The sequence below is a fragment of the Vigna umbellata genome, chromosome 4, assembly GCF_029865625.1.
Source record: "Vigna umbellata cultivar VRB3 chromosome 4, Vumbellata_1.0, whole genome shotgun sequence".
Lineage (NCBI taxonomy): Eukaryota > Viridiplantae > Streptophyta > Magnoliopsida > Fabales > Fabaceae > Vigna > Vigna umbellata.
Window position 1 is genome coordinate 42,957,590 of NC_142168.1, and position 24,351 is coordinate 42,981,940.

General features: G+C 41.5%; 2 protein-coding genes and 1 long non-coding RNA gene across 3 annotated transcripts; all 3 read left to right on the plus strand.

Annotated features, from left to right (window-relative positions):
* The first annotated feature begins 7,030 nt into the window (after window positions 1–7,030).
* LOC124839352 (uncharacterized) lies at window positions 7,031–7,720 on the plus strand. Its single transcript, XR_015785533.1, has 2 exons — window positions 7,031–7,077; window positions 7,375–7,720. It is a non-coding gene; the product is annotated as an uncharacterized LOC124839352 (long non-coding RNA).
* A 7,237-nt stretch (window positions 7,721–14,957) lies between these two features.
* LOC124839354 (pentatricopeptide repeat-containing protein At3g09040, mitochondrial-like) lies at window positions 14,958–16,227 on the plus strand. The gene is made up of 3 exons (XM_047315144.2): window positions 14,958–15,681; window positions 15,954–16,050; window positions 16,167–16,227. The coding sequence occupies exons 1-3, from the start codon at window positions 14,958–14,960 to the stop codon at window positions 16,225–16,227; spliced, it is 882 nt and encodes a 293-aa protein (XP_047171100.2).
* A 2,526-nt stretch (window positions 16,228–18,753) lies between these two features.
* Window positions 18,754–21,846, plus strand: LOC124839355 (uncharacterized). Its single transcript, XM_088112883.1, has 6 exons — window positions 18,754–19,353; window positions 19,462–19,592; window positions 19,701–20,945; window positions 21,018–21,396; window positions 21,445–21,531; window positions 21,628–21,846. The coding sequence occupies exons 1-6, from the start codon at window positions 18,754–18,756 to the stop codon at window positions 21,844–21,846; spliced, it is 2,661 nt and encodes an 886-aa protein (XP_087969009.1).
* The last annotated feature ends 2,505 nt before the right edge of the window (window positions 21,847–24,351 follow it).

Consider the following 24,351-nt stretch of genomic DNA (forward strand, 5'->3'; position numbering starts at 1 on the left):
CCAAATAGTGGTCGGCCAAATTTATGGACGTTCAGAAATTGTTCTGAGCGTCCGTCCTAATCAGCGAACTTGGAACGTTCGTTCCAACAGTGCTCGACCAAATAGTGGTCGGCCTAACGTTCGTCCAATTCTGGTGAAACTGGACGTTCGTCCAATTTGTTGAGCGTTCGGCTTTTGAGTATTAGTGAGCGTTCGGCGTTTGATTATTAGTGAGCGTTCGGCATTCAAGTGTATGTGAGCGTTCGGTTTTGGGTGTAAGTGAGCGTTCGATATTTTAGTGTAAGTGAGCGTTCGGTGTTGGGTGTAAGTGAGCGTTCGGTATTTGAGTGTAAGTGAGCGTTCGGTTTTGGGTGTAAGTGAGCGTTCGGTATTTAAGTGTAAGTGAACGTTCGGTATTTAAGTGATAATAGCGTTCGGTGCAAGTGTAATAGTGGTTATAAACGTTCGTCCTCAATTGATATTCTTGGATAGTAATCTGGAGCGTTCGGCAATCTGCGTTCGTTCTTGGTAGTAGTGTTCGGTCTTAATCATGCTTTGGCTTAGGCATTTGGCGTTCGTCCTTGTTTGTAATTTAGACGTTCGTCCATAAGTGATATAGTGAACGTTCGTCCGTAAGTGTCATTTCAACGTTCGTCCATAAGTGTTATTTGAACGTTCGTCTTTAAGCGTTATTGTGAGCGTTCGTCCTTAATTGTTAGAGTGAGCGTTCGTCCTACAAGTGATTTTGACCGTTCGTCCGTAATTGTTAGAGTGAGCGTTCGTCCTACAAGTGATTTTGAGCGTTCGTCCTTCATTGTTTGAGTGAGCGTTCGTCCTGCAAGTTATTTTGAGCGTTCGTCCTTAAGTGATATAGTGAGCGTTCGTCCATAAGTGTTATTCTGAGCGTTCGTCCTTAAGTGTTTCGTTGAGCGTTCGTCCTTAGTGTTTCGTTGAGGGTTCGTCCTTAGTGTTTCGTTAAGCGTTCGTCCGAAATTGGGCGTTCGGTTTTGATTGGTTAAATAGCGTTCGGTCAAATAGTGTTCGTTCAAATAGCGTTCGTTCAAATAGTGTTCGTTCAAATAGCGTTCGTTCAAATTGGGTTCGTTCAAATAGTGTTCGTTCAAAAGGCGTTCGTTCAAATAGTGTTCGTTCAAATAGTGTTCGTTCAAATAGTGTTCGTTCAAATAGTGTTCGTCCAAATAGTGTTCGTCCAAATAGTGTTCGTCCAAATAGTGTTCGATCAAATAATGTTAGTCCAAATAGTGTTCGTCCAAATAGTGTTCGTCCAAATAGTGTTCGGTAAATAGGGTCGGGTCCATGGTTATCTTTGCTCTTATTTTAAGTGTGCAATGTGTTTTGTATATATATATATATATATATATATACCCTGAGGTAAATTCATGTGAAACAAAAATATGTGAATGCATGAGATGTGGTAAAATTACTGTGATAAATGTATTTTATTATGTTGATATGAAATTGTGCATTTGATCACGAAATGATTATTACGGGGAGAGTCACATAGAGGTGTAATGTGAGTTGAGGAATATGAGTATGGTATGAATCTCATGGAGAGATTCTATAATATTATGTTATTAGTGTGTATGTTGATGTTGAGGGTCCCGTAGTTGGAGGTTATCCTGATACTCCAATAATCATCCAGTCTCATGTAGAGAAGGATGAATTATGTGGTGAGAGGAGCAGGAGGTCCTGGTCTATGTTCCGGTGTGGACATAGTGAGGGGACTAACCTTGTGAATGGTATGAAGTATTTTGGAAGTGTATTTGTAAGGAAAAGTAGAAGTCATCACAAGTGCATAACCTCCCGTGACCGCTCATCAACGTATCATCCGGATGAGTGTCTAGTAGGAATTGTGGTATGATGGTATATGAGAATGTCTGACATAAATTTTATATGATGTTTTATCAAAGCATTTATGCATGTTTTATAATTGCGGTGTTGCATGTTAGCTCACCCTTACTTGTTTGTTTGTGCTGGAAAACTATATTTTTGCGATGATCGTATAACGTATTTGTTATACGGGAGCAGAGGAAGGATTGTCGCATGATCTGGTGTAGATGAAGGAAGATTTGGAAGAACAGATTAGAGGGATTCAATGATATCTTTGCAGTCAACTATGAGCTTAAAACTTATGTATAGATTTAAGTTTGAGGTTACATGGTGTTAATGTAATTGTACTATTACAATAATTTTTAAATTTTGAATTTTAAAGGGAGAATTTTTGGGATGTTATAGTGGGTCTTTCTACCTGGAAGTGCTTCAGCCACCAAGGGAGACACCATCATTACCTTCGTAGTGGGCTTGGCACTGAGGAGTAGAAGGGACGGTTGAGGATCGTCCAAGCTGGCACCAACAGTGGAGTGCAGAGTCTTCTTTCCTTTTAAGAGAAGAACCCATTGGATTCAAGGGGTGCTGGTTCTGAAATTCTGGAGGAGTGGAATTCTTGCTGCGATATCTATGAGAGGGTGAAGTGGGGAGCTGCTGAAGTGCAAGGAGGCTTTGGATTGCAAGTCTTGGAGGAGATTGATTCAAGAGGGGTGTTTGGTGCTGCATCTGGAGGAGTGTAAGGCTTGCTGCAAATCTGGGAGAGGTGAAGTGGAGAACTTTTGGAGTTGCAAGGACATCAAGACACTGCATTTCTAGATCAAAGGAAGTCTTCAAGAGGTAAGGGGAGCTAGATCTTTTGTTTGATTGTAAGGGGAGCTAGATCTTTTGTTTGATTGTTGAAATATACTGTATTTGATGCAAATCTGGGAAGAAGGGGATGAAAAATGGGGTTTTTGGGTTTTCTGGAAAATCTGGTGCGATTCTGCAGAATTCTGCAGAACGCGCGTACGTTCAATTTTGGTCAGTAAAAATGGGCGTTCGTCCAATTTGCTCGACCAGTTAGTGGTCGGCAAAAATAGCATGAGCGCTCAGTTTTGTGTTCTAAGGCAATGAGCGTTCGCGTTCGTCCTTAGGCAAAGTAAGTAATATACTAGACGTTCGTCCAAACAGTATCCAGTGAATTAGTAATGTTAGGCGTTCGTCCTTACTTTAGCATTCTCATAAAGCAATCTGTAGCGTTCGGTCTTGGTAGATTAATGTTTATGAGCGTTCGTTCCCAATTTGGTATTTTAGGTTTCAATCTTGAATGTTCGTTCTTATATTGATATTCTGAGGTTTCAATTCTGAGCGTTCGGCCTTCGCGAAGTATTCTTAGGTTTGAATCATGAGCGTTCGGTATTCATCTGAAATTCTTAGGTTTGGATCTTAACGGTCGGGTGATCTAGAGCGTTCGTCTGGGTGTATAATTGACTTTAAGCGTTCGTTGTTAAATTGGTACACTTAGGTTTCAATCTTGAGCGTTCGAACGATCGGTCTTCGTGTATTAGTAATTGTAGTGTTCGACCTTCATCTGATATTCATAAGATTGAATCTTGAACGTTCGGTTTTGATGTATTAGTGTGCGTTCGGTTTTAAATTTATATTCGTAAACTTAGATGTGGAACGTTCGGTTGTAAATTGATATTCTTTAGTTTGATATTGAACGTTCGAAATTGTAGTATTCGGATTAAATTAGTATTCTCAGGATTTGATTTAGTACCGAACGGTGAGAATGGATTTAGTACCGTTCGGTCAGGTGTTGATTTAATACTGTTCTGTTTAATGGATTTCGACCTTAGCGTTCGGCCTCAGAGTGTTTTGTCTCATAGCGATTGTTATTAGGGAGTGGTCGGTCTGGATGATGCTTATTTCAGGAAACGACCGTTCGTAAATAGTGCTCGGAAAATAGTGCTTAAGCTTAGCGTTCGTTCGAATAGTGTTCGGCCATAAAGTATTCGGTCTAATAACGTTTGATGTTTAATGTCGAGCCTATGAGTTTGATCTTAACGTTCGTCCAGGCAGTATTCGATTTAAGTGAAGTGTTCGGTTATAGCGTTCAGCCGAATGGTGTTCAATCCAGTGTGGTGCTCGGTTTTTAGCGTTCGGCATGATGTGGTAGGATCCGATAACGTCCGTCCAAATAGCGTTCGGCCTGGTGTTTGGAAAATAGCGTTCGTTTAGTGGCGTTCGTCCAGTAGTGTTCGGTGAATTGTGCTCGTCCAAATAGTATTCTACAAATAGTGTTGAGTCTAAGTGCATTTTCTCTTGAATTGAATTATGTGTACAAATGTTGGGAATATATGCTGGGATGTGATGTATGTGAAAATATGTGAATGTATGAAATATGATAAATTACGGTGAGGATATGATTGTAAATGTAAATATATCTCTGTCTATCCCTACACTCAAAGCATTGTTCATGCTCACATAGAGAAGAACAGTGTCAGTGGTGAGAGTAGAGGGAGGTTCTCGTCTATAGCCTTTAATGGCAGATATAGGCAGGTTGGGGATTTACCTTGCTAGTGTTGGAGAGTCCCAACAAAACTATGCAAGTGCAAAGACGACTGTTAGTTCGACAGTTATACAAATCCGGATGAGTCGTGTGTTGTGGATTTACCTTGCATAGTGTTGGAGAGTGCCAACAGAACTATGCAAGTGTAAAGAGGAGTCGTGTGTCGTGGATTTACCTTGCATAGTGTTGGGGAGTGCCAGCAGAACTATGCAAGCGTAAAGATGTGTGAGTTGTGGTTTAACGAGCATGTTTTAATTGTTCCTTTATATGTATCTATGTATGATGACATGAATCAACTGTGATATATGTATAACATGCTTTTTATATCTAGCTCACCCTTGCATTGTTTGTGTTGTGTGCCGTTTGGGTATGTTTCGTTGGCGATGATCATCCACTTGGATGGGAGCAGATGTTGTTGAGGAGATTCACTTGGAGCAAGAGCTAGAGGATACCGAGGTTGCGGTTTAGACTGTTAGGAACTTTCCTATTCGAACACTTGTAGTGTTCAATAATCTAAACTGTTAAGTTTAAATTTTCACTCCTTTTATTTGGATGACTGTAATTTCGCACTTAAATTACACGTCATATTCTGACTGTTCTCTATATTTGAATGTTGACGTCTTTATTATATAATATTGGTTATTATATAATCGGGATGTTACAATTCTCCTAAGTTTTTGTCTTTTGCTGTGAATTATAAATCTTATAACTAAATGACTAAATAAATAGCCAATAAGAAGGATAGAGGAGAGGAGTACCATCTTTTGCAACCGAACTTTTTTGCTATTTTTTTGAAGAAAGAGCAGGGACTAAAGGTGTTGGTTTTGTTCCTTGTGTTGTTGTGGTAGAGACTTGTGTAGTTCCCTGTATCAGGTGGGATAAATCATTATTAAGAAGGAGCAATATGGTGATATTTCTCAACCCAGAATAGTTATTTGGTGTAATTAAGCTGCGAATTCAGAACGGAAAAGTGGCTAAAGAATTTCAATCAGAAAATGAAAAGGAGCCTGAGGCCGAGGCTAACACGTTCATAATTGGAAGATTTTATCTGCTGATACATTGTAAAAGAGAGAAAGGAAAGATGTTTCTGTAATGGGTTACTATGAATAATATCACTCTTTTTCACTTTTAACTTCATTACATTTGGGTATTGCTATTGGAGAAATAAATCTAAGATAGATGAAGGGCCTGAAAATCTCGGCACTCATTTTCTTAGTCATTTTTAGTTTCATCTCTGGTGCTGCCGCCCAATTTGAATGAGTGCTTCTTGCATTTCCAAGTAAAAACACTTGTGTTTTTCATATTAGGATCTATCTAATTTCAGTTTCTGGTATGAGTTCTGGACAGATTGCTTAGAATGCAATATACATATGCATTACATACCACTTGGTCATGTTACTGACTTAAGCGTCGGAGTGCCTTTGACAGGTGCACGACCGCCTGACTTGGAGAGCGAGGAGGGAGAGGACGAATACTACAACCAGGACTTGAAGACGAGAGCCCGTTCGGCCCTTCCCAGCGCATCCAGCCCTCAGCCAAGAGCTCGTCAGAAGGCGTCCGTCCGTCACCAAGCTCCGTCCGATCCATAGCATGAGATATCATCCGTTCGCCAGTCTTTACCGTTCGTGAGTGTTTTAACAGGGTCCCACCAGATCCGGCCGAAACATTTGGCGCCCACCGTGGGGCCGAGTGCGTATTCCCCATTGTAGACACAAGGAACCAATGAGCAATGAAGGGCACCTCAAAAGAACGTCAACTTCCACCGTTCAGCCCTTTGCACTCGGCTACATCAACCCAACAACTCAGTCTCCCGGCCGTTCGGCCTCAACTCTCGGCCGTCCGGCCTCAACCAAATTTGGTATCCGTCATCCGGCCATTTGGCCTCCAAGGTACGTGTTCGACCTCTACCATTCGGCCATTCGGCCTTAGGTACTTAGCCAAATTTGGCATTCAACATTCGACCGTCCGGCCTCAACCTCTTGGTCGTTCGTCCAAAGTTACTCGGTCGTCCGACATCAACCATCCGGCCATTTGGCCTCCAAGGTACGTGTTCGACCTCTACCATTCGGCCGTTTGGCCTCACGAATTCAACCGTTTGGTCTCCCGGGCCCCACATACCTTCGTCCATTCGACCCCTCATTAATTTGGCCATTCAGCCTTTCACGCATTCATTTCGGCCATTCGGCCTCACATGCCTTCGGCAATTCGGCCTCCCATGCATTTGGTTCGGCCGTTCCGCCTTGCAGGTGTCCGGTCGCTCGACCTCTACTGTTTGGCCTTCTGTGGCCTCAACATTCAGGTATTCGGCCGTTCAGCCTCACAAGAACTCGATCGTTCGGCCACACAGGTACTCGGCCTTCAGGCCTCAATCGTCCGTCCTTCAAGGCGTCAAGTGTTCAGGCATTCAACAATTCGGCCGAACAGATTTCGTCTACTAGGATGTTCTTCAAGAACTCCTGGGCCACACATGGTCATTAACGTCTGCTAGGAAGTTCTCCTGGGCTACAGACGGTTATTCTCGGAAGCGCTCTCTAGGAACAATCCTTCTCATTCGAGCATCTTCAACTGACCGGTCTACCTTACAGGGCATAATCATCTACTTTCTTTAAACTTCAAATTCGATTACGTCTTCTTCCTAATACAGAATACGAGAAGATGAAAGCAGTGAGATATATAAACATTATGCCGAGCTATGTCAGGTATGTGCTTTAACCGTGAGAAATATAAACATGTCCACATAACTAGTACTTTGTATCTGGACTTATGTATGAAACACTTACCATTGCTTGCTTCAAAGAAAGCGCTGTCAGAGGTACAAATCTCTCCTTTAGTTTAAGTACATGCTAGGTTGATTGGCATGTTATATTTTTAATAAGAAATGACAAAGAAATAAATATGAAATGAAGCAGATAAAATAGCATCTTTATTAGGATGTGATATGCATGTTTGCTGCCAAAATGTAGTTTTTACTGCCTTTATCCTTGGCATGCATGCAGGGACCTGCCTTGGAACTTTTCCAAAATGACTCTGAGAGGGAGCAACACTACGCAGATGCTTTAAGCACGAGTTCATATGAAATTGTTAATGATACTAGCGTTGCGACAGAAATGGAAGCAGCCCTAAAGGAGTATGACCAAGTTGGTGCGGACCTTGGGATCATTCCCAGATCTTGTAAATTCTTTGCCGATGATCCGAGTTGGCTTACAAGATGGTTAACTGGGGAAGAAAAACTACAAAGGATATGATGGGTTATTATTTTGACATGTATAATTTGAACATTTGTTTCTGTACTATTTTAACTCGTAGTTCCTTATACAAAAGACGTTGTCAGTTTTCTTATCATTTGGTCAGGCCTTATATATATATATAATTAATTTTTCTTTTTAAATTTGAGCACATTTTTTCTCCATAGGATTGCCTTGGTTATTCCATACTCAAATTGAAGTTTAGTTCCGGTACTTTTACTATACTTAGGTTTTAGTTCTTATAATTTTATTCTAATTGTTTTAATCCTTATAATATATAGAGATGGGTTCTAATGAATTTGCTTTGAAGTGCTATTTGTAACATCCCAAAATACAGTAATCACCATAAATTAGAATTAATTACATTTAATAGTAAAACCATGCAGTCTTCACTAAAAGATTAGAGTTCAAAAAAAACCAATAGAGGTTTGAATACAGAAATCAAAAGCCATACAACAGGAAAGAGTTATGAACGAACGGTTTTACAAAACCAAATAACTGAACGTTCAAAAATACAAAACTAACAGCTAACAACTGAAAACTTAACGAGCGCTCTAGGGCTCGGCTTTAACTTCCACTTCTACCAGATTCGCGTCTTCCAAATTTTCTTCTTCCAGTAATTCTTCAAGTAACGCTCCTCCTTCTGCTCACTTCCACACGGATGATCATTGCAAAGACAAGACGAACGTTCAAGGTCGAACGACAACACAAGGAAAACGAAAGGGTAAGCTTATGTAATTTAATTCATGCATCAAACATACAAATTTAACAAAACCATTATACAGTAATATCTCAACACATATAACCATCCAAAAATTCTCATTTAACAGACTATCCGGACTGTATGAATCTATGTATCTACAGGCGTTCCTTGCACCCGGGTGATGTAGTAACTGGGAAACACTCAACAGCTGCCACCCGAGGTTAGCCCTATCAGTCCAAAGTACTCCTAAGGACTAGGACCTCCTGTCGTTCCCACACATGACCTACCCTCCTCTACTTGAGGACGAGCACTCACGGAACATCAGGATGAACAGCCATCAACAGCTTTACCATAGTCATACTATACCACTTTCCATATTCAAATCATAAAGACGTTCCTCCTTGGAACGCTCGTTCAAAAATCCACCATCACTTATTCATTTCATATATTGTTCATTATGTATAATATTTCATTCCATTTTCATTTTCAACTTCCAATCCCAGTTCACAAAATAACGAACGTTCAGTTCTCTTCATAACGAGGACGAACGTGAAGAAAGAGAACGATAACCTTTGTTCCAGAGCCGAATAAATTTGACTACAATTACGCATCACATTTGACGAACGTCATTTACCACTTGAATCAGTTAAATGAACTGAGTCTTGGAAGATTAGATCAATACTCAAAGAATAATTTAAGTACAGGACTCTAGGCCGGATCCAATTGGATAAACCACCTGATGAGTCAATATTTTCTTCACTTCGCTTAGTTTATTGTATTAGAATTAATCAGGGAATTGTGCTTAATTGTCCAGTATTTTCCTATTTTTCTGAATTGTGCTTAATTCGATCAGAAATTCTTATTTTAATTAATTTGAATTATCTGAGACTAATATTTTGCATTATAAATTGTAGGGAAAACTCTGAAAATATTCTAGGACATTTTGAAGAAATTTCGTTTGCACACTATGATAATTACTTGGAAGGAGCTGCACTGTGTTGATTTAATTTGTGTGTTGAAATGGAAAATTTGATTTGAAACTACCACCTACTTCACGGCCAAGAAGTTCCAAGAAGTGCTCAAATTTATCTGTAGTGTTATTAAGGGAAAGAGACCACACTTATTGAAAATTCACGTTGAGAAGATATTCCCTTTGCATTTCACGGTTATATGGTCTAGGAACACTACAAAATTCAGCAAAACATTTAAGTTGAAAGAGGGGCACTACATTCCAAGTAGCTCACGGTTTTGGGCATTGAAGAAGCAAATTCACGGTTCTCTTTGCAAATGAATGTGAATGGGAGACAACATATTATGGAGGGACCATCTTCCATTGTTGGGAGAAGTGTTATGTTATTTTGTTAATTTGCACGTAGAAGAATCCATTCAGCAAACATCACATGTTTTAGAATGAGGGGTCCACCATTTGGCTCATATTCACGGTCAGGAGGAACTCCAAAATGCAGCTAAATTTGTTGAAATGTAAAAAGCACACGGTCCCATACTTTTGTAAATCCATTATTCCTAGAATAAAAATGGGAGCCACCGGAAGGTCACGGCTTTGTTGGGTGAAATCTGACCCACCTTGTCACTCATTTTCATTCCAAAAGAGACAAGCATGACTTACTAACGAGCTCACGGTTTTGAGGAATGGCAGCAGCTAACATCCAAGAAGCTGGACACGGCCTTGGTTTTGGAAAAAAAGGAAGCATCTATTAAAGAGGACCATTCAGCTGGAACTTGTTGGAACAGCTGCAACAGGATTGAAGAAGGAAACGGTGCTGGCTGGATGTGTGAGGATTTCACGTCATACTACATTCAAGATGAAGGAGGCTAGCATCACAAAGATGGGTTTATTTATCTTGCTGTCCAGCCACATGATAAAAGGTGCATGTGCAGATTTTCAACTCTCTTCCACTCCACACAAGCTTGAGAAGCTCACGGTCCAGCAGCAAGGAGTGCAGTTCCAACGTCCAAGTCCAGCAGCTACCTTCACACGTCCAGAAGAAAAAGAAGAGCAGCTGAGTTTGAAGAAGATGAAGCCCACGGCTGGAGGAAGAGAAAGCTCACGGTATTGTTAAACTGCAAGAGGCATGGCAGCACTTATACGTCCAGCTGGGAGAAGATGAGAAGGCCACGGTTTTGAAGATGCAGCAGCAAGTTTGGTCACGGCTTGGTCTTGGAGAAAAGAAAGCTCAGTAGCTTGGACGGAAGATGGCAGAAGCACTCACGGCCTTCACAGTTCAGCAAGCTCCACGGTTCTGGTCTAGCATTAGAAGCACCATCCAGCCACCACTTGCATGCTATTTTGGATGTTTTCTTGAAGATTGTTTTGGAGGACCAAGGAGAAGAAGACGTCTAGCTTGGAGCAGCCACCCGTAGAGAAGACCTCCATGTCCAGCTGCAACACACATCCAGCTTGGCAGCAGCTACGTTCAAGGGAGAAGAAAGAAGAAAAAGAAATGGCACTCATGGTGTTGGATTTTGTATGAGAATGGAGAGGCCACGGCTGAATTGGAATGCAAGGAAGAAGTCTCCAAGTGTTGATGCCATACGGTTGAAGCTTGGGAAGAAGAAGGATGCTCACGGTTTCTTTGCAAAGCATGGTTGGCTGGAAAAGAGGAGTAGCTCAAGGCCACAATGAGGAAGAAGACAAGTAAGGACCCCACCTTCTTGACTTTGGCACATCTAAGGAGCTGCAGATTAGAGACAAACGTGAAAGCTGGAAGGTCACGGGCAAAATGAGAAGTCACGAGAGTTTGTCCAGGGAAATAGCTATAAATTACCAGCAGCAGCAAAGAAGAAACTTATTAGATTTTAGTGTGAGATTAGGAGTAGTTTAGGAGAAGTCACGGCCTTGGAAGAGGCTTCTGCCTCTTCTTTTTCCAGTTCTATTTTTCAAACAGTGCATGAATTTTATTTCAGAAGCGTGTAGTTCATTTTACAGTTTGATCATTTCATTTTCATTTTATTTTAAGTGTTGAATTTTAATTTAAGGCTTAATTACCTACTTAGTCCCCATGTTCGGAGGTAATTTGCTGTTTAGTACCCGGTTTTAAAAATGTAGGCATTTGATACCTATGTTTTGAAATTTGTATCAATTGAATCCTACCCACTTAACGCCGTTATAAATCTAACGTTTTTCTGACATCAACTTTGAATTCTGGACGAGCGGTAGTGGACGAGCGTCCGAGCATCGTTGGACGAGCGTCCTCTTCTGTTGGACGAGCGTCCTCCACTGTTGGACGAGCGTCCTCCACTGTTGGACGAGCGTCCTCCTCTGTTTGGACGACCGTCCTCCACTGTTGGACGAGCGTCCTCCACTGTTGGACGAGCGTCCTCCTCTGTTTGGACGAGCGTCCTCCACTGTTCGACGAGCGTCCTCCGCTGTTGGACGAGCGTCCTCCTCTGTTTGGACGAGCGTCCTCCACTGTTGGACGAGCGTCCTCCACTGTTGGACGAGCGTCCTCCTCTGTTTGGACGAGCGTCCTCCACTGTTCGACGAGCGTCCTCCACTGTTGGACGAGCGTCCTCCTCTGTTTGGACGAGCGTCCTCCACTTTTGGACGAGCGTCCTCCACTGTTGGACGAGCGTCCTCCTCTGTTTGGACGATCGTCCACAACCGCTCGTCCACAATTCAAAGTTGATGTCAGAAAAACGATAGATTTATAACGGCGTTAAGTGGGTAGGATTCAATTGATACAAATTTCAAAACATAGGTATCAAATGCCTACATTTTTAAAACCGGGTATTAAACAGCAAATTACCTCCGAACATGGGGACTAAGTAGGTAATTAAGCCTTAATTTAAATGTTGAATCCCTGATGAATTTGATTTTCAGTCAAGTGTTTTTATTTTTACCGTCTCTTTTATTTTACCGCTTATTATTTTATACATCGTTAAAATGTTTTACTGTTCCGCATTTTCATTTCCTGATGAATTTTACATTTTACCGTCTTTTACCGTTCAGCATATTTACTATTCCGTTTTTACCGTTTAGTTTTACAGTCGTTAAAATTTATTTCAGTGTTTTTAAATTCTGTCTTGTTTAAATTCCAATTTTAATTTAATTTAATTTTTCTCTGCAAAACAAAAATCATAAACAACCCCCCCCCTTTCATGTCAAATCTAAGACTAAACCGACACAAATTGGTCCTTGAGAGACGACCTAGGAGTCACTTCCTAGTAACTATACTGCATTAATTTCGTGCACATCAAATTTGTATGACCGCGATAGTCGTATCACCACCTCAAGACGATTTCCGAACCATAACGAATTTAATTACATTATAGAGACCGACTGCCAGTCTATGACCGAACGCGGTAAGAGAATTTTACTGAAATTGAACGTACGCTATTTCCACAATTATAATATTTAAAGACGAATCCGAGCGTTCGGTATAAGACTGAACACTTCTTATGACGTACGCTGGGTGTAAAATCGAACGCTATTTATTATGAACGCTAGGTGTAAGACCGAGCGCTACAAATCTTTAAAGTACAAGGTATATATATATAACTTTATTTCGAAGTTTAAGGTACGACTATTCTAAGCCGAACGCTCCAATATAGGATTTCCACATGAGGACGCTCGTCCTCGATCAGAGTCCTTTTCAAATGAAAGAATTCCATTTTTAACCAGTTTACTAGAAAACCGAACGGTAAAGGACCACTCGATAACGAACGTACATAATCATAGTAAGAAGTCTACATTCACATTTTTCACTATTTCCAACTTTAAGTTTTTCATCATACCAGATCATACTTTATACTTCACATCCAATATAATTTCCAAACCTTATAGTATCTACATTAATGATTCTTACTTCAAATTAATAACTCATTTTCACATTCATACACGTCATACATATCAACCATCATTCCACATACTCATACTGGATATATATATAATCACTCAATCGGCAACATGCATTCATTTTCAGCAACCATACCATAAACATACGAATCAAATTAATAAGCTTCCCTTACCTGGATAGTGGTGCACGTCTAGTAGCAGGACTTGGTCGTTCAAATATGGCTTTCTACCCTCAACGATTTTCTTAAGTTCTTCACTAAATCTAACCAAAAGAAATGTAGAAGAATTTAGCTTATACTCTTGCATGCAACCAAATCTTGGTTTTGCATGAACCCTAAGAACGAATGACTAAGGGAGGAAACTTACCAGCTTCAAACGTGAACTTGTTCAGTTTACTGGAAAGCTTAGGACGCCGGGATCTCTTCTACGGTCTTTGAAATGGGATCGGAGTAGAGAATGGTAAGTTACAGAAGAGAGAAGATGGAGGCTTTTTAGAGAGAAGTTGGAGAAAAATGAAATCTGAGTTTTTCTTGGAAGTGAGAAGGTGCGTGCAGGAGAGTGGAAGGGTTTTTCAGAAAATCCATTTTGTTCTCCTCACGTCCACACGAACGTGCGTCTCTCTTGTCGACACCTGCACCTCCATTACTGACTTCAATTCCTTCCTGGTGACACTTGGCGGAAGTTGCAGAGTTAAGGAAGTGGGTTTTTAATTAAATCAGAGAAGGGTTTTCAGTGCATTAAATGTGATTTAACAGGTGGAGGCTGGTTTAATTTTCCAAGGTCTTACACTATTGTTTTGCTTTTTCAGACATTTTGGATATTTAGGGATGAATGAAACTATTAAGGATGAAATGTTCTATGTTGTTTTCCCTTATTTTAAAGTGGGATACAATGATGCATGCATAGACTGAATTTTTCTTGTAACTGGATAGATAGGAAATAATCTAACTAAATAGGACAAAACAACAGAACAGAAAGGAAAAAAACAAAATAAATAGGAAGCATGACAAATAGTTCTTGAACCATCCAGAATTGGCAAAATTAGTATGACAAACTTGCTGTGCTTCTTCCACCTGAAGTGGGACAACTAATGGTATTTTGATATCCCACATAAATCGGAGGCGAGAATATTGATTTCAGAGAGGTTTGGAGACACTTTTGTAGAAAAGCGTAACAATTTCATATGACTTTGTTGAAGTTCCTCTTGGACCGAGAGAAAATATCTCTAAATGTTTGGTCCTCTGGTAAACCATCGGAATAACAGTAACATGAGTTGCATTCTAACTATTATAATATGTGACCGAAAGACGAGAGCCCTTGTTATGCAAATCATGTAAAAGAGACTGAATTATTGTAGCTCACAAAGGGTGGAATGCAAGGACATAAGACAATAAAATGGTTAAAGCTTCCTATACCCTATCAAAAGCTTCCGAAAAATGTTTCCATAAAAAGAGAGTTTTCTTATGCAACTCTGCTTTTTTTGATTTCCGGTTGCAACAACCAAGACTTATCTTCTTCGCCGCGTTCGAGAACAAGGCCGTGTCTAGCCCTAAAAACGGTGTCCGACACCATGTCGTGCACGTCCCTGAAACGTGTCCGTGCCAGCAAAGTGTCGGAAGCGGGGAAGCGCGGCCTCCCAACCGTCTCGGAGCTTTATAGGGAAGGATGAAATGTCGTTTGTCATTTGGCCTTAATTAAAAACGTGAATAGAAGGTTCCATACACAAATTGGATTTTACTTCTAACAGAAGAACAAAAGAGAAAGAATGTGTATATAGTTGGAAGGGGGAGAAAGGGAATCAAATCGAATTGATTGATGCGCGTGAGTGTTACAGTGAGAGGTGTGGTGAGAGGGAGAGGCTACCATGGGCGTTGGAGTGTTGAGAGTGAGTGTCAGGGGAAGGCGAAGGGGAATGCCAGTGCCTGGAATTCCCTTCTTCGCATGCACTCCACCCATGGATTGCCCCAAAGTGTCCTTCAATGTTTTGCTTCTTTTCTCAACTCTGGCCATTCCCCTGATCAGTTTACTTTCGCCATCACTCTGTCCGCCTGTGCAAAGCTACACAATGTTGAGTTGGGGAGGGCAGTTCACTACTGCATAATTAAGAGGGGTCTTCAATCTGCCTCCTTCTGTCATGGCGCACTCATCCATCTTTACGCCAATTCCCACTCTCTCACTTCTGCTCGCACCCTATTTGACGCCGCACCCTCCCCTCATCTCCACCCTATTTCTTGGACCTCTTTAATCTCTGGTTATGTTCAAACCGGCTTGCCTCAGCAAGCACTTCACGTATTTGACAAAATACGCACCACTGTTTCTCCCGCTTCTTTTCCACTTCTAGACCCTGTGGCACTTATCACCGTCTTAAAAACTTACACCTCTTTAGGAAAGCTGGACAATGCTTGCCAATTGTTTGCACAGATGCCCATCTCCACCTGCAATGTTGTGGCTTGGAATGTCATGATTTCTGGTCATGCCAAGAGAGGCCATTATCAGGAGGCTCTTGCCTTCTTTCGTCAAATGAGTAAGCATGGTGTCTGTAAGAACCTAAATAATTCTTTATTTTAGAAAAGAAGAAGTGGTGGGGGAGGGCCTCAAGTGGGCGGCTGCACGTTCAGCAAAAGTAGGAGTACCACTGTTTTGGCTTTGTTCAGCAGCAGCAGCGTGGGTAGTGGGTCTTCCCACTTTGAAGTGTCCAGCCACCAAGAAACACCATCATCTCCATCAATTAGTGTGCTTGGCACTAAGAACGGAAAGGAGTGGCTGAGAATGCAGAGTTTTCCTCTTAAAGGTAAGACCCGTGGATTCAAGGGTTGCTGAGTTCTGAATTTCTGGAGAAGTGGAAAGCTTTGCTGCAAGATCTGGGAGAGGTGAAGTGGAGATCCTCTAGAGCTGCAAGGAGGCCCTGGTAGTGCAAGTCTTGGGGGAGATAGATTCAATAGTTGCTAAGGAAGTCTTCAAGAGGTAAGGGGAGTTAGATCTTTTGTTTGATTGTTGAATCATACTGTATTAATGCAAATCTAGGAATTTATGGATGAAAATTGGGAGTTTCTGGGTTTCTGGAAAATCTGGTGCGTTTCTGTAGAATTCTGCAGAACGCGCGTTCGTTCAAATGGCTCGACCAATTAGTGGTCGGCCAAAATAGCATGAGCGTTCAGTTTTGTGTTCTAAGATAGGCGTTCGCGTTCGTCCTTAAGTAAAGTTAGTAATACACTAGACGTTCGTCCAAACAGTATCCAATGAATTAGTAATGTTAGGCGTTCGTCCTTAATTAGAATTCTCATGATGAAATCTGTAGCGTTCGGTCTTAGTAGATTAGAGATTGTGAGCGTTCGTTCCAAATTCGGTATGTTAAGTTTCAATCCTGAGCGTTCGGTCTTACTTTGGATTCTTAGGTTTCAATCATGGGCGTTCGGTATTAACCTGATATTCTTAGGTCTGGATCTTAAACGGTTACTTTTGATGTATTAGTGATGATGACGTTCGGTTTTAATTTGGTAGTCTCAGTTGGTGATCCTGAGCGTTCGGTCTTAAATTGATAGGTTTCAATCTTCAGCTTTCGGTCCTCGTGAAATAGAAATCGTAGACGTTCGTTTTTAAATTGGTATTCCAAGAAAATGATCTTTAGCGTTCGGTCTTGAATGTTCAGTATCGTTCGGTTAGAATTGGATTTAGTACCGTTCGGTCGAGCTTTGATTTAATACTGTTCGTTATAATGGTGTTTGATCTTAAGGGTTCGGTCTTAAATTTATACTTAAGTTTCACTCTTAAGCGTTCGGTATTGGTGAAATAGTAATCTTAAGCGTTCAATCTTAAACTGGTATTCTCAGAAAGTCATATTTAGCGTTCGGTTTACAGGAGGTATTCTCGGCTTATGAGCGTTCGGTCTTAATTTTGGATTCTTAGGTTTGAATCTCATACGTTCGGCCTTAGTGTATTAATGATTATAAGCGTTCGTTCTTAAGTTGGTATTCTTTGGTAGCAATCCATAACGTTCGGTATTAATTTGATAGTCTTAAATTTGAATCTTGAGCGTTCGGTATTATTATGTGATTTATGGCGTTCGATCTGGATTAGGTATTCTGAGGTTTAGATTGTAAGCGTTCGGTCTTGATGATGTTTGATTTCTGAGCGCTCGTCCAAACAGTGATGAATTCAATATGGTATCCAATGGTTTAGTGCTCGGCTCAGTAGTGTTGAATCCAAAATGATGTTCGTTCTTGAGCGTTCGGCCTAGTATGGTTTGATCTCACAGCGTTCGTTCTGAAAGTGTTCGGTCCATATGGTGCTCGGTTTTAGCGTTCGGCCGAATGGTGTTCAATCTAATATGGCGTTCGGTGAAATAGCGATCGGCATGATATTGTGGGATCTGATAACGTCCGTCCAAATAAGTGTTCGACCTGGTGTGGAAAATAGCGTTCGTTCAATAGCGTTCGTCTAGCAGTGTTCATTGAATAGTGCTCGTCCAAATAGTATTTTACAAATATGTTGGATTCTAAGTTCCTTTGCTCTTGGGTTGAATTATGTGTACCAATGTTTGGAATATTGTCTGTGATGTGATTTATGTGAAAATATGTGAATGTATGAGATATGTTGGATTTGTTGTGATAATATGGTGGTATCTAATTATTCATAATTGTGATTAAGGTTCAAAGTAACAATATGATTCATGGACGTAATTCCATGATCCTTAAGGAGAGGATACATGGTGGTGTTTTGGGGTTGTATAGAATGATTACATGGTAGCTCAGTTTTGGGGGTCATCCTAAAACTCCAATGGTCTTTCTTCTCATGTAGAGAGGATTGAACCATGTGGTGAGGAGTAGCAGGAGGTCATAGTCTTGGGTGCTTCCATATGATCCAAGGTGAGTGATAACGGATTAACCTCGTGACTGTGGCCGGGCGGTAGTGCCCAAAGTTCCACCGGGCGGTAGTGCCCAAGTTTCACTAGGCGATAGTGCCAGGGCGGTAGTGCCCAAGTTTCATAAAGCCACCACGAGTGTAAGACCCGCCATAGCTCGGTAATCATTCTAGTCCGGACGAGTCGGTCTATAAAGCAACAAGTCGGGGTATAAAGTAACAGGTCTTGTGATGTCAGTTTACCATGTTTGGATGAATTTTGTATGTCGTGTGAAGTTGTATAACATGCTTTTTATATCTAGCTCACCCTTGCTTGTTTGTATTGCTTGTGTATGTTTCTTTGGCGCTGATCATCCACTTGGATGGGAGCAGATGGCGGGGAGGATACTTTGGGAACAGCTCTTGATGGAGACGGTGGTGCTGCAGCTTAGAATTACTAGTTCTTATTCCATGACTTCGTATTATGTCCGAAGAACTTTTGTGTATTTAAAGTTTTAAATTCTCCGTAATTTCCATGGAGAAATTCTAATACTCTAGTTATCAATTCTGCACTATTCTAAGGATGACTGTAATCCTAAATTAACTCTTGACTGCTTTCCTATATTATGCATGATGACGTCTTTATTATATATGCATGACGTATATAATTGGGATGTTACATTTATGGTATCAGAGCAGTTTCTGTCCTTAGAGGATCTTGTAGGGTATGTGTGTGCCCTACTTGTGTTGTGTACTCTTAGTCGTGTGTTGGATGGTTGTTCTTGTTTCCTTGGGTTGGACTAATGGTGTTTCTCTGTATGAGCAGAAAATGGCACCTAGACCACCACCTCCTCCTCCTTCTCAGCCTGAGCCTTCTGAGAACACCATAAGACTGGAGGCTGTACTTGAGGCTATGCAACTTCAGAATACTGCCTTGGTACAACAAAACACCATCGCTCTTCAAAGCCTAGAAGCTGCAAGAGTGTCAGCTGAAGACACTCAGAAGTACCTCAGGGAAATGATGGCTAATGAAAGACCTACTCCTGGTGTTTCTACTCCTATTGCCATTCCAGTTAAGGAGTGGAGTTTGGAGAGTTTTCTCCAACATCATCCCGACAGGTTTACTGGCAAGTGCAGTCCGGATGAGGCCGATCATTGGTTCCAAGATATGGAACGAATCTATGAAGCCAAAGGGTGTCCGGATGAGAAGAAGCTGGCCTACACCCAGTACTTGCTGACAGGAGAAGCTGGACATTGGTGGAACAATGTGAAGACGATCATGGAGGGGAACGGGACTCCTATCACTTGGGAGTCATTCAGAACTAAATTCTACACTGAATACTTCCCAGATAGTGTCAGGTTTGCTAAGGAGGTAGAGTTTCTTGAGTTGACTTAGGGTAACAGATCGGTATCGCAGTATGCAGATCATTTTAAACACCTGCTTCGCTTCAACACCATGTCAATAAATGAAGAATGGTAGTGTCGCAAGTTTGAGAATGGCTTGAGAAAGGATATAAAGTTACTGGTGAAAGGATTGCGCATTAGAGAATTCTCCGCTTTGGTAGAGATGGCCCGTGATATGGAAAAGACTAAGGGAGAACCAGAGGGACCGTAGAGATAGCAGAACCAACCACTTAGGGTTGGTGGACCTGTGATATCCCGGGGAGGCTCCAGTTCTAGAAAGACCCCTTTCTCTAGACCCTCTTCCTCCGGGTTCAGGGGTTCTTCCTCTCAGTCATCGGGGCAATCCAATTTTGCCAGTTCCGTTATATGCTTCAAGTGTGGTGGACCACACCTCCAGATTTCTTGCCCTCAGTTAGAAGGGTATAGGAGGTGTAATATCTGCAGGCAAGAGGGACACTATGCTAGAGACTGTCCTACTACTAGGAGGGTAGGACCACAGCCACGCCAGGCTAGCAGATCTATTCAGAGGGGTGGGCACAGACCTCAGGCAGTCGGGAGAGTCTATGCGTTGACTGGGGCTGAGGCAACCAGTGTAGGTAATTTAATTATCAGCAGTTACTTGTTATTTGGAGCTTCGTGTGTGACGTTGTTTGATTCGGGGGCGACACATTCTTTTGTGTTTAAGGCTTGTGTGGAGAGGCTTGGTTTAGTTGTCAGAGAGCTTCCGTGTGATCTGGTGGTGTCTACACCAACAGCTGGGTTAGTCAGGACACCTAATGTGTGCTCCAGATGTCCTATTGAGGTAGAGGGGCGCAGGTTCAGAGTGAACCTTATTTGTTTACCTCTGCAGGAGCTAGAGGTAATTCTGGGAATGGATTGGTTAGCAGCCAATCGTATTCTTTTAGATTGCGGTGGTAAGAAGCTAATATTTCCCAAAGAAGATGAAGACTTGTCATTATCGCTCGGTGTATTGAGGCAAGACATCTTCGAAGGTGCTAGCTGCTTCCTAATTATGTTTCATATGGACGAGACTTCTAATTTAAACTCTTTAGCGCTTGGGGACCAGAGTGTAGACCTTCTGGTTATGAATGACTTCATGGATGTTTTCCCTGAAGAAGTTCCTGGTTTACCTCCTCCGCGAGAAGTGGAGTTCTCTATTGATCTAGTCTCAGGAGCAGGACCAATATCCATAGCTCCTTATCGGATGGCTCCAGCTGATTTGGCGTGGGGTGCGCCTGTGTTGCTAGTAAAGGAGAAGGATGGTAGCTCAAGGTTGTGCGTTGACTATCGACGACTGAATAAGTTGACGATCAAGAACAAGTATCCGTTGCCGAGGATCGACGATCTGATAGATCAATTGCACGGAGCTACGGTATTCTCCAAGATTGATTTGAGGTCGGGTTACCATCAAATTTTAGTGAAAGCCGATTATGTGCAGAAGACGGCATTCAGGTCCAGGTATGGTCACTATGAGTATGTGGTTATGCCTTATGGTGTGACTAATGCTCCAGCCATATTCATGGACTATATGAATCGAATTTTCAGACCCTTCTTGGACAAGTTCGTGGTGGTGTTTATAGATGACATACTTGTCTATTCTAAAACTCGGGAAGAACATGAAGATCACCTTAGGGCAGTGCTTGAAGTACTAAGAGAAAGAAGATTGTACGCCAAGCTGTCCAAGTGTGAGTTTTGGATGAAAGAGGTTCCTTTTCTTGGACATGTGATTTCAGATGGAGGAATTGCTGTTGATCCCGCTAAGGTGCAAGCAGTGCTTCAGTGGGAGAGACCTAAGACTGTTACAGAAGTCAGGAGCTTTGTGGGTTTAGCGGGCTATTATCGCCGTTTTATCGAGAGTTTTTCCCAGATTGTGGCGCCATTGACACAACTGACTAGGAAGGATCAACCTTTTGTTTGGACAGATCGTTGTGAGACTAGCTTCCAAGAGCTAAAGAACAGGTTGACTAGTGCACCAGTTTTGGTTGTCCCTGACACAGGTAAACCTTTTGAGGTTTTTTGTGATGCCTCTCATTAGGGATTAGGGTGTGTATTGATGCAGGAGAAGAAGGTAGTGGCATATGCATCAAGACAACTCAAGGTTCATGAGAAGAATTATCCCACTCATGACTTGGAGTTGGCAGCTGTGGTATTTGCTTTGAAAATTTGGAGACACTACCTGTATGGCGCGCAATTTTAGGTGTTCAGTGATCATAAGAGCCTGAAATACCTCTTTGATCAGAAGGAGCTTAATATGAGGCAAAGGCGATGGATGAAGTTTCTTAAAGATTTTGACTTTGATCTCCTTTATCACCCTGGGAAGGCTAATGTGGTGGCGGATGCATTGAGCAGGAAGTCAGTGCATATTTCAGCCTTAATGATCAGAGAGTTAGAGTTGGTAGAAAGCTTCAGAGATTTGAGGTTGCAAATAAAATTTGAAGTCATCCAGTTTGATTGGGACTGAACAAGGAAAAGATTTTGCCTTGGGGGCTGATGGTATCTTAAGGTTCAAAGGCAGAGTCTGTATCCCTATCAATTCTGAAATGAAGAAGTTAATCCTTGAGGAGGGTCATAAAAGTCGTTTTAGCATGCATCCTGGCATGACTAAAATGTATTGTCATGTTTAACATGTTAGAAGGCTAAGATAGAGCATCAGAGACCAAGAGGTTTGTTTCCCGGAAGGTCACCCATCCCAGAATTACTCCAGGCCAAGCACGCTTAACCATGAAGTTCTTATGAGTTAGGCTACCGAAAAGCAAATGCATTTTTGGTGATATGAGTAGTCAAATCAATTCCTTTAAGTTATCCTTCAACTGTATAGTCCCATACCTATACAGTCTCCAGATCCCTCTCATTCCGGTGTATGTTCGATTCATCCATGTGTCCCTTCCACCGGAAGCCTTGCCAGGAGCCGCTCCTTGTCTGTGCCCCCTGCACCATGCTCCCTGCACCGGCGTCACTCCCCGCCCTCTTATTAGTGCCCGGGTGTCACATGCCCAGTGTAACACCCCGAAATTTGGTGCTACACCGACTAATTTTTCCGTAAAACACATAAGTAAAAATTTCAAATTTTTAATATCCAAACTCTTCGGAAAATTAGTACGTTATTTATTACAAACCGATTATTCCGAAAATAAAATGTTAAAATAGTTAGGATCGAATAAAATATTAAAATACATTCCCAAGTCCTCTATCCCATCTCTCTTTCATCCTTTATGCATGTTCAGAAACATCAGCCATCACATCTGCAATAACATCTGCTCCCGTATAACATCACACATTACACGATCATCACATTCACATGCACAAACAAGCAAGGGTGAGCTAACGAAAATATAGCACACATACATCATAAATATGCTCATATCTTGAGTATACTATGCACACACATACCTCATAACATACTACTATTCACAATTATGAATATACTTCAATTACATTGCATATACCAATATGCACATAAAATAATACCTGCACACCCAATATACAATCACACCAACCACCTGTATACACCAATATGCATATAAACAAACAACATGTATACACCAATATACATCATAAAAAAATACCTGCATACACCAATATGCAATCACACCCAAATCATAATGCATACACCAATATACATCACAAACAAATACCTGCATACACCAATATACATCATAAACAAATACCTGCATACACCAATATCCACATACGTCACTCCCATCACTCTTTTTAGAGCTTCTCCGGCCAGTTACACATTACACCCAATGTGTAGTGCTGCTTCCCATCACTCTTTTAGAGCTTCCCCGGGCCAGCAACCACAACGCTTACTATCCACCACTCGATCATTAACATCATCCAGCCAAAATACACATATCCAATAACCCTCACAATACCAAACCAATCATACCATGACACCCATATCATATCATCATCACATATTCACCAACCATGAACTTAGCATATGTTCAATATATTCAAATGCATAAGTGAGATCATCACAATACCATATCATTAATAACCTCAATTCTTCATTCAACATGAAACTCATAATCAAATCATATACAACCATGATTTCAACACTACTTAACCATCCAAATATCATTCTCATATCAATTTGCAATCTCAAACAGTTCATACAACATTTCCATATCAAACAGATACATCAAACAGCTTAAAACAGTGTACAAATAACACATTTTCTTTATAGCACTTTATTTTCCACATAAATATAACTCAAACAGCTTTGAAACCATCACCAACAGATCCGGAAGGGTCAAAAACCCCCAGAACGACCTAAAGAACGTCTAAAACGGACATCCAGAACCCTTAAAACTTCAAAAAACGTAATCTGTCCCGCGCAACTCGCTCCAGCGAGTTCTTCACTCGCTCAAGCGAGTGGACTATTCCAGAACCACGAAAATTCACTTTCTGGTTCATCCCAATGTTTCCCTTCGCAATCCAGACCTCCCAGACATCCGAAACTCATCATCAATCATCACAGATACCAAAAATGTTCACATACTTCGCATATATCAACAGATTCATAGTTAAAACTCAAACAGATTCGGATTTCAATAAGTTGAGACATTCCTTCGTTTAAAAACCACCACAGATTCATACACATGTTCAAAAATCAAGAACATATGAAAACAAAAGACATAAAGTTAGCTCCCCTTACGGTTTTCTCCGTAGCTTCTTCTTCAAGAACTCTTTGTGATGTTTCCTAGACTCAGAGTCCTTATCCACGGCTTAAAGCGTTGCTCCAAAGCTCCACGCACCAAAATCTTCGTTTCTCTGCTCTCTAGTTCGCACATGAACCCTTTCCAGCCCCCCCCCCCCCAAACGTCCTATAAATAGCCAAAACTCGATCTGGTCGCCCAGCCGAAACGCTCCGCTCGCCCAGCGAGCTTGGTCATCTCGCCCAGCGAGTTGGTTGGCTCGCCCAGCGACTAAAAAAGTCTCCAGACACCTTTTTCTGGTGTCT